Source organism: Mustela nivalis, assembly GCF_964662115.1.
Source record: "Mustela nivalis genome assembly, chromosome: 17".
NCBI lineage: Eukaryota > Metazoa > Chordata > Mammalia > Carnivora > Mustelidae > Mustela > Mustela nivalis.
Genome location: NC_139036.1, coordinates 56,091,893 through 56,104,750, shown reverse-complemented (window position 1 = coordinate 56,104,750; position 12,858 = coordinate 56,091,893). Strand labels below are relative to the sequence as shown.

General features: G+C 49.6%; 1 protein-coding gene and 1 long non-coding RNA gene across 2 annotated transcripts in view; both read right to left on the bottom strand.

The window, feature by feature from the left end:
* LOC309850755 overlaps positions 1–12,858 on the bottom strand; it is a 48,820-nt gene that overhangs the window by 2,468 nt on the left and 33,494 nt on the right. The window lies entirely within an intron of this gene.
* On the bottom strand, positions 3,333–11,774 carry LOC309850746 (CMRF35-like molecule 7). The gene is made up of 6 exons (XM_082705082.1): positions 11,324–11,774; positions 10,770–11,098; positions 9,386–10,547; positions 7,717–8,046; positions 6,179–6,305; positions 3,333–3,727 (listed from the first exon to the last, which is right to left on the bottom strand). Exons 3-6 carry the CDS (start codon positions 9,423–9,425, stop codon positions 3,625–3,627), a joined length of 600 nt encoding a protein of 199 aa, XP_082561208.1. The 5' UTR covers positions 9,426–10,547; positions 10,770–11,098; positions 11,324–11,774; the 3' UTR covers positions 3,333–3,624.

Below are 12,858 nucleotides of genomic sequence, written 5' to 3'. Positions count from 1 at the left end.
CTCGTTCTATAATGTGACATGAAGACACTAGATTAATATTCTTCCAGAGGCATCCAGGGGGCGTAGCTACTTGGGCATCTGACTCATGGTTTTGGCTCAGGTCATGATCTCAGGGTCCTGGGCTAGAGACCCGCATGGGGCTCCCCACTCACTGGGGAGTCTCCTTCTCCTCTCCCTCCCTCTCTGCTGCTCTTAAAAAAATATTCTTCCATGTGGCAGTTCCAACATGGGGCTGCAAATTTCTTGACACTCCTTTCATTAAGAGTTGGGGGTATGTCCCCACCCCTTGCGTCTGGATGGGCTGTGGCTGCTGCAGACAGAAGCCCAGAGCAGCACTGCCCCAATTTTTTTCCATGATTATCTTCTAAGGAGCCTGTTTACTCATTTTCTCTTCCTAGAAATGCCCCCCACAAGCTATGAAATTTTAGTACTAAAGACATGCTGTATACGTCCATGTTCTACTGATCTGTCCATCAATCGATCCATCTACCAATGGATCATCTATGTTTTGTATATGAAAAGAGTAGCATCGTTTTCACCCTCCAAGAAGCAATGTTCGTCCCTGTCGGAAGGCCCGGATGGAGCCTGGGGACAGTGACCCTGTGTGACATCCAAGGCCAGGCCAGGAGGAATCCTGTAGCTCCTTGCTCAGGCTCTAGAAATGCTGGCGCTGGGGACTGTCCCACTCAGAACCCGGCGGCCCCATGCAGAGGCTACCTGTAGGGTCTTGGGTCCACAGTCGGGACTGGGCTCCGTGTTGGGTCACACTGGCTCCTGTTCCAGACACACGGGCAAAGAAGCTTCTGGATGACAGTGGCACCCAGCCATGTGAGTCACCCCGCCAGCATTATGTCATCCCAGTTGAGGCCCCAGACATGAGGGAGCAGAGACAGGCTGTCCCCTCTCAGCCCTTTTGAATTCCTGACCAGGGAATCTGTGACATGACAAAGTGATTGCTGTTTTATGTCACAAAGAAAATCTAAGTATGGATCATGGGACCATTTGGCTCTGTCCGTTCCAGGGTCGGGCAAGACGGTAAAGAAGAAGGTCCTGCCTCTGTCGTGGGCACGGAGGGCTGTGGGGAGGCTGCTGGCTGCTTCCAAGGGCCCCTCCGGGACTCAGCTCTGCAAAGGGGACAGAGGCTGGGAGCTCCCACATGGTAAGTCACAGGCTGCTGGGCTTTGAGGTCTCACCGTTTCCCCTGACAGGCGACCCAGAACCGTGTGGCTGCAGGCATTGGCTTGTGGAGGAGGTGTTCCCCCCTAGAAGACTCCTGCTGCGACAGAACGCCCCACCCCCAACCTGACACACCAGCTTCGGTGATGCCCTGACCTCCTTCAAAGGAAAACTCCAGACAAAACAAACCAGCACCTTTTCTAAGGGGCTCAAGGAGAGGAACAGAGTGCCAGCAAAAAATTTGCTTCAGAGAGCGTCAATTATCATCTGGTTTCACTTATTTGTGGAGCATAACAAATAGCCTGGAGGACATGGGGAGTTAGAGAGGAGACGGGAGTGGAGGGAAACTGGAAGGGGAGGTGAACCACGAGAGACTGTGGACTCTGAGAAACAATCTGAGGGGTTTGAAGGGGCGGGGGGTGGGAGGTTGGGGTACCAGGTGGTGGGTATTAGGGAGGGCCCGGATTGCATGGCGCATGGGGTGTTGCAAAAACAATGAATTCTGTTATGCTGAAAAGAAATTAAAAAAAAAAAAAAAAAGAAAAGAACAATAAGAAAGGAAATGCTCCACGACGCCGCTTGTTCTCAGAGAAACTACAGACAACGACCTCAGTGAAAAGGAGCTCAGAAAAGAGACCGTAGTTCCCCCAAAATGGTTCAAAAAATATGGACACAAAAAAGAGGAAAAATATTAAGTGGAAGACAGGAGGGGGAAAAAACAAAAAAACCAGCAACAACCAAAGAACAAAACCTTTGCTGAGAAAAAATATGTATACCTTAGAAAATTAAGAGAGGAAAAGACTTGTGTTATTTTTTGATGTGCGTGGGAGGAAGTTAAACAGGAAGGGACCCGCATTCTGTCTTGCCCTTGCTCTGCTGGGGAGCATGGGAGGGGGGGGGGCAGGGCAAAGCTCAGGTGAAACCCAGGAGGAAGTGATGGTGGTCTGAGTTGACTGGAGATGGACAGCATCACAGGCATGAAGCGGACAGATCTGAGCCCTCATTTGTCCTGTCTGGATGGAGACGTCCAGACTGTCCCTGGAGCCTGCACCTAAAGGACCAGAGACGCTAAGGGACAAGGTGAGGGACAGAAATGAACTGGTCTTGTTCTCACCGGGTGAGTCCCCTGTCCTTGGAGGCCACTGATACAGATACAGGGACATGTGGATATTTACATTGTTTCAAAGTCCCTCCCCACAAAACACTTATTACTTACACAGAAAAAAAAGGGTAACTTCATTTAGTTTTGACCGATTTATAGTCATATATCCGCATCCCTGTTAAGATCTTGACGGCAGTGGCAGAAAACCAAGTATTGCTGCTTGAAAATGGCTCATTCACCGCACACCTAGCTTGTGAAGGCTTTCAATATGTGAGGTATATATATATATATACCATGATTTTCTTTTTGAAAATACAGAAAACAGGGGCACCTGGGGTGGCTCAGACAGTTAAGTATTGGACGCCTCATTTCAGTTCAGCTCATGGTCTCAAAGTCATGAGATGGGGACCTGCGTCAGGCTCCACGCTGGACACGGAGTCTGCTTGGGATTCTCACCCTCCTTCTGTCCTTCCCCCTCCAGCTCGCATGCTCTCTCTCTCTCTCTCTCTCTCTCTCCCCCTAATTAAGGAAAAAAAGAAAGAAAGAAACACATACACAGAAAATAACTTCCAAACCCAAGTCCTTATACTTTTCTTTGTTCACTTCTGGCCATCCATGAAGTTTCCCATCTCTAGGAGGGGAGCCCTCATTGGGAACTCTTGGAGGGGATTAAAAGGCATCATCCAGGGATGCCTGGGTGGCTCAGTTGGTTAAGCAACTGCCTTCGGCTCAGGTCATGATCCCGGGGTCCTGGGATCGAGTCCCACATCAGGCTCCCAGCTCCATGAGGAGTCTGCTTCTTCCTCTGACCTCCCCTCTCATGCTCTCTCACTCTGTCTCTCTCTCTCTCAAATAAATAAATAAAATCTTTAAAAAAGAAAAAAGGCATCATCCAGGTCTCTCCCTTCTTCCCTTCTCCCACCTCCCGGTTGCTGGACACATTGTGACTCTAGTGTTGGATTTAGACTCACTTCGGACCCTCTAGCATGGTCGGGTCTTATTCTCACATATAAAAGACTGAAATAGTGTCCCAGTGAAATAATTTCAAAAGAGCCCAGGAAAAGCCATAGATTTAATAGCAAAGGTATGGAGCGAACAGATGGGATGTGGGTCGGAGATGGTTGAACCTTGTCTTCCATCTGATGTTCGGGTGACTCTAACTCCAGGAGGCACCGAAGGGGCAGCAGGTAGGATCGGCAGGACTCTGTACACCTGGCCTTCAGGGGTCTCTGGCCATGTGCAACCCCCTCAAGCTTTTTGGTTTAATTCTGGTTTTTATAGTTACTGGTTGGTTGGGGAATTTAAAACCCATCATTGGCCAGAGTCCTGCATGCTGCAATGGTCCATCATGTTTGGCAGAGCCCCTCCAGGGTCACAAGGAAAAGAGGCAGCAGGGGGGTCCACACAGGAGGCTTCTTGGCTGCTACAGAGGAGGCCATCTTCCCCGACCTGTGCGGAGCAGGGAGGGAGCCAGAGCTTATGCCTGAGGTCAGGACGAGAGGAGTCCCCACCTGACGGGGATCAGATCTCTCTTGGAGCTGCAACACCGCCCGATACCTGCTCAGAGGTCAGAGGGTACAGGAGCATCAGTGTCATGGGAGCTGTGGTTCTCCTGTTCAGACTGACTCTGTTCTCTCCCTGGGTCCCTCTGACCCTGGCTCAGCCCCACCACAGTCCACAGCAGGACCCCAAGCCTGGGCACCTTCACAAAGGTCAAGAGCACAAAGTGAAAGTTGCACAGCAGGGCCCTGTGCAGGGAACAGGGTGACAGCAGTGAGCTCCCTCTTCAGGGACAACCCCAGCCCCTTCCTCCCTGACCTGATGTCTGAGCCCAGGCCTGCAGGACAAGCAAGCCTTGGTCCCTGCTCGGAAGCCCCTCTGAGGGCACAGCCAAGCTGCTCAACCAAGGGTAAGCCTTTAGGGCCTCCCTGCAGGCTTAGCCTGGGGTCAGCACCTCTGCCCCTGATTTCATCCTGCTTTTTGGCTCCTCTGCCACAATTCCCCTCCACCTCACCTGCAGGTCAGCCAAGCTGAAGGGTTTGCCTTTGCCTGTCTTTCTTATTCTATTTGTGTCCTACCTAGTGTCAGTTCTGCCCAAATTTCCATCTCTGATCTAATATTACCTCTTTGAAGCAAGGAGGATCCCCATCCCTGTTCAACTTGGGTATTTACCTTCAGGGTTCTCCTGGGAGGGGTCTCTCCCAGCTTTGCCCCCCACCCCCGACGGTAGCACGTATGGGGTGTATGCTCACACATCCTGCATAGTGGATGGGGTTCTAGATGGATGATGGGTCTTGCTTACATGTGTCCCCCTGGTGGTCCCTCTCAGTATCCAAGAGTCTGGACCCCTCATCCTTGAACTCAAGTCTTCCTCCACAAGCAGGGCCTGGACCCCCTGCAGGCCAGCCTTGCTCTGTCCTTCGTCTTGCCTTGAGCATGATGAATCATGTGGATTTCACAGGTGGTTTTCTGGAGAGAGGGGCAAAAGCATTGCTTTGCCCTTCCTCAAAATGTCTTTTAAGACACTGTACTCTTTTCCCACTCCCTATGGGGATGCTATCCCATCTCTCCACCTTGCAGGCTTCCTTGGTCTCTTGGCCTCCAAAAAGTCCTACATCCTCTACTCCCCACTCAACAGAACAACTGGTTTTCAACAGTTACCAGCAGGACAGAAGCTCATCATGAAGCATGAGCCAAGTGCTTTCCTGGTTCAGAGGACTGACTGAACAAAATGTCTACTGGGGCCAGGTTCCAAGGAATAGGGTCCTGGAGAAGGAAAAGAACTTGGACTGGAGCTGGAAAGGAGCTGGTGGAGGGTGTTTCTGGGAGGTGGGACCCAGGGAGGGAATGCACCTTCACCCTGGTCTCTGATGGGTGTGTTTGCCCTCTGATGAAAGAGCTAACTGGCTGTCTTTGGACGCTTCTTTGAGTGGGCGTTTCAGGTTGATGACCCAGCCTCTCGGCCATGTTGGGAATGTGAGAAAGCAGGAATCCCAGCTTCCCCCTCCTTCCCAGCATTTCCCTAGCACTTAGAGGAGGGCAGGGCTGGATCCATGGAACAGGTGCCCGCCTGCGTCCAGCTGTAGGCAGAATAACACCACCCCTCAGAGATGTCCTAACCCCCAGATCTGTGAATGTGTTAGGTTACATAGCATAGCAAGGGGGACTTTCATAATGCAGATGGAGTTGATTGCCAACCAGCTGACCTTGAGATGGGGAGATTATCCTGGGTTACCAGGTGGGCCTTATGTCATCACCAGCATGTTTATAAGTATAAGGACAGGGGAGAGCCAGTGTCCCAGTAATGTGGTGTGATGAGGACTCGACCACCACTGCTGGCTCTGAGGATGGAAAGAACCCCAAGCCAGGGGGTGCTGGGTCTCTAGATGCTCGAAAAGACAAGGAAGGGCTTCACCCTTAGAGCCTCCAGAAGGAACCAGCCCTGCCAACACCTTGACTTTAGCCCAGGGAGACTCATTACAGACCTCGGATCTCCAGAACCATAAGGTCACAAAACTATTTGTCTTTAACCACCAGGTTGGCAGTGATTTGTTCTAGAAGCCACAGGAAAAAAAAAATACAGAGCATTTCCCTTCTGGCATACTCGAGGCTGGAACCAACTACCTCTCTTTGAGGTTCTTGTGGGTTGGGAGGCAGATCAGGAGACCAGAGCCTTCTCTCCTACAGCCGAGCTGAAGCACTTTGTTCGTTTCCTCGTGGGGAGTGGGGGGGTTCTTTATGTGCTCAGAGGTATATAGGATGGGGGTCAGGGCAGACCTTGCTGATTCTCCCCTCCCAGGAAACATCGGTGGGGCCAAGGGGGGTTCCCTGGTAGATTGTCCCGAGGGGAGTGGTCACAGGGCTGCCGTGGAAAGCTCCATCCTTTAATGCCCTGCTCACCTGCTGATGGGGTTGGTTGGAGTCACAGGCGGGCTGCTGTTGGTGACCTGGGTAAACGGAGGTGAGGAGTCCCAGCTGGCTGGTGTGGTGCTTGACACAGGCTGGGGAGAGCCTGTTGGATCCGGTTCTAAACACACAGAGCAGAGCAAGGCTGTGAGAGTGTCGCAGGGGGCTCCCATGGCCTTCTCCACTCCCCACCCCCAGGGTGGAGAAGCTTCTGTCTTAGGGACATCGCTCAGGCACATTGGTCTGCTCTGGCATCTTTTTGGTTTCTCACCCCAAACCTGCAATTACGTCATTTGCAGGGAAACACCAGTTCACCACTGTGGGAGGTGTGTGGGGGTGGGGAGCTCTGTAGCAATTAAAATCAGCTCAATCTCCGTGTCCTGTTTGGCATCGCTGAGCATGTCCGAGCCACGTCCCCAACCCTGGAGCTTTCAATCAGCTCTTCTCTGAGTCTCAGCCTTGCTCGAAGCACTGTGACCCATGAGCTGACTGGCCCAGGGTCCCCCGTCTCCTGCAGCTGTCCAGAGCCTGGAGCCCCCGCTGTCCCCTCAGTCCTGCGCACCTCTCTGGGGCCTTTCTTCCTGCACCAGGCCTGCCAGCGAAGGCTTGTCTGGTTGGAGGGTCCAGACTCCATGTCTCTGGCCCCAGCTCCTCCTGCACTCCTGTACACATCCACCCACCTTTGTTTTCTTTTTCAGTTAATCTCTGGAACATTCTACACCAGCATAGCTGTCCACTGCCCACATTCACAGACCATATTTGCATATGCTAACTGTGAGAAGACTAGCGAGTAGCAGATGTATTTCCCATTTAGTCTGTGGATCTGTGTGTTGGGGACAAGACGGAGGGGTCCAGAAGTGGGGCTGTGTTTGAGGGGGGCTACAGCCTGACACCCTTTCCAGGCCTGTCTTCAGGGAGACCCTAGTGCCTCTGGGGCAGCTGTGGGGGAGCCCAGAGTCCCCTCCAAGGCTCAGAGGCAGCCAGAGAGGGGGCCCCTGCCCTCTGCTGGAGTCTGCCTTTCCTTCTCCCAGAAATGGGTTCAGAGTCTCTTGCTCCTTTGTGCTTCTCTTGCCAGAGGAGGGAGAGGGAGAAGGAGTGGGCAGGGAGAGGGTCTCTTGTCCTGCAGCTGAGACCATCAGGATCACAGCTTTCTAGCACCCACTTCTCCCTGCACACCTGACAAGGCCCCACTCAGCCTGGGGCGGAAAGGGGATGCTGTGACTGGGGAAAGAGGAGCTGCCTTCCCCGGACAAGTCTGGCCTAGCCGGGTCTCTGCTTCTCTGCTGCCTCTGGGGAGAGCAGGTGGAGACATGCAGAGATGTGGGGCTCGCTCTTTCTTCCAGTCTTTCCCAGAATCTTGGTGCCCCCCCCCAAACTTGCTTGCACGTGCACACAGCTGCACAAGCAAACATACACGTGTATTCTCGGGCATGTTAAGAGACTCTCCTCCCTCCATAGAGAAGACAGAGGGACAGTCCTGGAATATCTGTTGGGGGGTACCAGGACCCAGATCAGAGCAGGGTAATGCATACCTGGGTCAATAATCACAGAAAATTTCGACCCCAGGTCTGAGCCGATTCTCTCAATCCCACACCAGTAGGTGCCTGCATCGTCGTACCGGAGATCCTCCAAAGTCATGGTGAATGTGCGTTGGCTGGCGTTGTCCTGGATGGAGGCTCTGCCTTTCTTCACCAGTTGCTCTGACCCGGTGGTTTTTACAAGGATCTTGCAGGACATCCAATTTTCTCCACGGCACCACCACTTGTTGTAAGATTCCCATCCTTGGCCATACATACAGTATGTGGTCAGTGTGCCTTTTGCTGTGCCTCTCACCACCCCGTCCTGGCATTTGGAGAAGTGGCCTAGAAGACAGATACCCGACCTTCGTCTTGTCCTCTCTTGAGCCCTGGGCTGGTCCTGCTGCTTCTGGGGCATCTGGTGCTGACCTGAAGATGGGCCAGGAGCCTCTGCTCTTTGTCTAATCACCATATCCCAACTTGTTCCTTTATCCCCTGCAGTATAACTTTTGCTGTCTCCTCTCTCGGATGTCCCCTTTGCCAACACGGGGGCCTCTGCTCAATCGATAGCTACTGACCATAACCCTTCTCGCATCTTCCGCCAACACCTCTCCCCAGCAGCGCAGCGCCCACAGAGCAGCCCGTGGTGTATTTCCGAATCCCAGAGATGCTGAGACGGAGGGTCCCTCCCCACGCACCCGCTGACACGCGAACCCCCAAACAACTAAAACCTCTCACCTCACCCTTTGAATGGACACATGGCATTGGACTAAGCAGACACACTCACACATTCACACACACAACTACCACGCACACACACGATTGCTTGTTATTTTACCTCACACCTGGCTCTTCTGAGTCTCCATAGTTTTGCACAAGCGGTTCCCTCTGCCTGAAATATTCTCTCTTCTCTGCTTGAAGGCAATCAACTCTTATATTCATCCTTCAAGGCTTGGCTCAAACATTGTCTCTTTTATGGGGTCTACAACTTTGCAACCAACTGGGTGGCTCCTGGGGCTGTCAGAGCATTTGCCCCTGTCTCCGTTGTGCTTACGACACTGGATGGTGGTCTGGTCTTTGGCTCATCCAGAGCAAGACTCGGGCAGCCTGATGTGTGGGACTGAGCAAGTCTTCAGAGAGCCTGTCACCCTGGTTTTGCTGCCTGTCCTCCTCCCTGTATCTGAGCTCTTCAGAAGAGAAGATCCAGGCTCTAGGAATAAGTCAAGGTCAGTTGTGCAGGCTTTTAAATGATTCAGATACTGGAACCCCATTTTGAGTGGGTGGATTTCAACTGGAAACTGAGTCCCTGTGCTCCTTCAAAGCTGGTCGGGAATTCATGCATTTACGTGTATGTGTGCAAATGTGTGCCTGTATATGCCCTCGCATCATCTACCGTGCATCCATCCATCACCTGTCTAGCTATCTCTATCTGAAAAGCCTGACAAGTACTGTCCTAGGAAACAGATGCTGTTTTTGTTGTTTACTTTCTTATTACCCCCAACACCAACTTAGTACCTGCCAGGTAACAAAACTTTAAAAAAAATTTTTTTTTTTTTTTTTTTTTTAAAGATGGAGTGTCCAGATGAGTGGAAGGCCCTGCTTGCCACTTCCCCTGGGATGGATCCTGTCTGTGTCCCGCTCCGGCCGTGCAGGTGCTCCCTCCCGAAGCCCCAGCCCCACTCACCTTGGATGATGAGAAGGAACAGAACCGGGAGCGGCCACATGTCCTGCCTGCCTGGGTTGTCTCCCTGGCGCTCAGCTGATGTCCACTGGCCTCCGGGAACTGGAACTGAGCTCAGAGGCCACTTGCCTTCATTCTCTCTAAATTAATCCTTTTTAGTTTCTGTCATCTATTTCCCTTAATTTTTTTTTTTCCTTCGGTTACTTCCTACTTTCCTTATTAGGAGAAAGGCAGTGCCCGTCTTTGGGTAGTATTGTTGGCGTGATGAGGTGGACTCTCTCCCTGCTCTGGTCCCTCGCTCAGCAGCCCCTGGAGTCTGTCCCTGGTGACCTTCTCAGGAGAGCCCCTGCCCCAGTCTCTAGCACCACCCCCAGTCTGTGCACACCTACTTCCTGCCAGCCCCAGCCCCAGCCCAGGTCTGGACTTCCATTGGCTCCTGGTGTCTTTGTAGAGCTGTCTACTATGTTTGCTACTCCAAGGTGCTCAAAATGTAATTTCTTGTCATCTTTATTCCTAAAGTCAGTTTAGGGTCCAGCACATCCCTCTCCACCTGACCCCACAGACTAACCTTCCTAAGACAAAGCCCATGGCGGTCTCCTTCCTGGCACCTGCCACCCTCAAAAGGCCTTGCTGGGAAGGGGTTCTTGGGGATGTAGCAGCCAAAGGCTTACCAGCAGAAGTAAGAGAAGGTATAGTGGGCCAGGTGCAGGGAGCGAAGGGGAGTAAGAGTTCCTGTCCCCTTCAAGGTCCTTCTGGCTGGACTAAGAATCAACTTGAAATGAGAGAAATTAATAGGAGAAAAACAAGTTAATAGCATATATATGGGGAATGCACAGAAATATGATTGTCAGACACAATGGGTTTGAATGTCATCCTGGATTAAGAGAAGGGGGTCAGGGTTTGGGACTTCAAAAGGAAGGAAATAAAGTCACAGGAAGATGAAAACAAGTAAATCTTTGGTAGGCAAATGTTTCGTTTCCTCTGCCAGATAGAAGAGTTGCTCAGATTAAATTTAAATTTGAACCTCTCTGAAGTTTCACACATTAAAAGTTGCACCGGTAGGATGTTTCTTCTCTTCAAACCAGTGTATTAGTCCCAACACCAGGTCAGTTTAGGCAGACTCATTTCAGAAGACAGTGATGCCGCTGGATTCACAACAGCAGGCCTATGGAGTAAATCATCAGGTGTTAAGTAAGAGGGGTTTCTATGGAAACAAAATAATACCATGAATAATGATGGGAGGAAATGTTAAGCCAGGTTCCGAGTTCTCAAGGCAGGCAGTAGGGAGCAGACGTCCACACTTCTAATGTGTCCTGTCACGAGACTATACAGATTTACTGAACTGAGGCAAATAAAAAGATGGCCATGAAAATTAAAGAATACTCACTGACAGTTCTAGAAATTTGGAGGGTTCAGTTGAAGAGAAAAGGGAAATGCTTCCGTTTGTTCACAAAGGTATATCTTATCCAATCGCTCCAAGTCAGCTTAGGAGACAAAGTTTCCTTACATCTGCAAAAGCAAAGCATTAAAGAAGTAACAAAGTTTCAACCCAAAAGTCATAAAGAGTATAATTATTCTCAAGTTGTTCAGAGTTGTGTTATTAATTCTTCTTCTGCTTGAATCCAGTTTTTGTACTACTTCTGGATATTTTCACTTAGTTCAGATTTACGGTCCTAAGGTTATCAGAAACTTGTTCTCAGAGTTTCTTCCATGAATCTCATGGGAAAGGAAGCATATCTGCACATTTATCGAGACATCTGAGAGTAAGTGTAACTGTCTATAAATGAGGAAAGACTTAGAAATGGCCAAGGTTGGAGATCTGCTTAGAGTTCTTCCAGTGCAGCCAACAAGGAAGCCTGATTATTTCTGTGACACACAACATTTATTTCTTTATTTCTTATTTTTTTCAGTGTTCCAAGATTCATTGTTTATGCACCATACCCAGTGCTCCATGCAATACGTGCCCTCCTAAGTACCCACCATCAGGCTCACCCAACCCCCAACTCTCCTCAATTTTGAGATAATATCACACCAAGACATCAGATTTCTAAGAGTTTCATATAACTTTTAGGACAAGTATTTTAATACTTTATCTACATAAATTTGTATCACTTCTTCGGCAATGCTTCCCATAGAGGGTAAGGTACCAAATAAGACTCATTAGTTTAATGTCACAAAATCTCTGAAATGTTCCACGGGCTCTTTGGAACACCCAGACTGTGGTCAAAAGACTTTATTTTACTCAGCATAATCTCTTCCAGTCCCGTCCATGTTGCTACAAAAGTTGGGTATTCATCCTTTCTGATGGAGGCACAATACTCCATAGTGTATATGGACCACATCTTCCTTATCCATTTGTCCACTGAAGGGCATCTTGGTTCTTTCGAGGGAGCTGAGGGAAATTGGAAGGGGAGGTGAACCATGAGAGACTATGGACTCTGAAAAACAATCTGAGGGTTTGAAAGGGCGGGGGGTGGGAGGTTGGGGGAACCAGGTAGTGGGTATTACAGAGGGCACGGATTGCATGGAGCACTGGGTGTGGTGCAAAAACAATGAATACTGTTATGCTGAAAAGAAATAAAAAAAAAAAGACTTTATTTTAGAATTTGATTTTGGGAAGTATGTCACAAAATATCAAAATTGTTTGAATGTTTGAATAGGATCACAAATCATTATGAAACAATGTTTAATCATCCTTTTAACCGAAGTGACAGTACAAGATACTCAAGGCAAACCCAGAAAGTTACAGCGTTGTGAGCAAAATGTAACTCCCTTCATACTAAGACTCAATTTTCTTAAGTAATCAAAGATGTGATAAACAGAGGAAATTATTTTGTCAACTAGAATCATAGTTTTTTAGGCAGATAACTTAAGTGATAAGGAAAAAAACTTTTTAAAAGATTTTATTTATTTATTTGACAGAGAGAGACACACCGAGAGAGGAAACACAAGTGGGGGAATGGAAGAGGGAGAAGCAGGGAGCCCGAAGTGGGGCTCGATCCCAGGACCCGGGGATCATGACCTGAGCCAAAGGTAGACGCTTAACAACGGAGCCACCCAGGTGCCCCAAGAAAAAATTTTGCTTACAATTTCTTACAGAGAGCAGACCAATAGTTCAAGAAAACTGTACTTTTAACAAAGACAAAACAAAAACTTTGCACCATTGCACTTTTGATGTTAAAACTCATTTACTGGGGCGCCGGGGTAGCTCAGTGGGTTAAAGCCTCTGTCTTCGGCTCAGGTCATGAACCCAGGGTCCTGGGATTGAGCCCCGCATCGGGCTCTTTGCTCAGTGGGGAGCCTGCTTCTCCTCTGTCTCTGCCTGCTGCTCTGCCTACTTGTGATCTCTATCAAATTAAAAAAAAAATCTTTAAAACTCGTTTACTTATTTAAGCATATCATAATCTTAACCAGTATTGGCCACACTTTTTTTCCAAAGATCCTTTCTTTGTAAACCTTCTAGAACTTTTTTTACA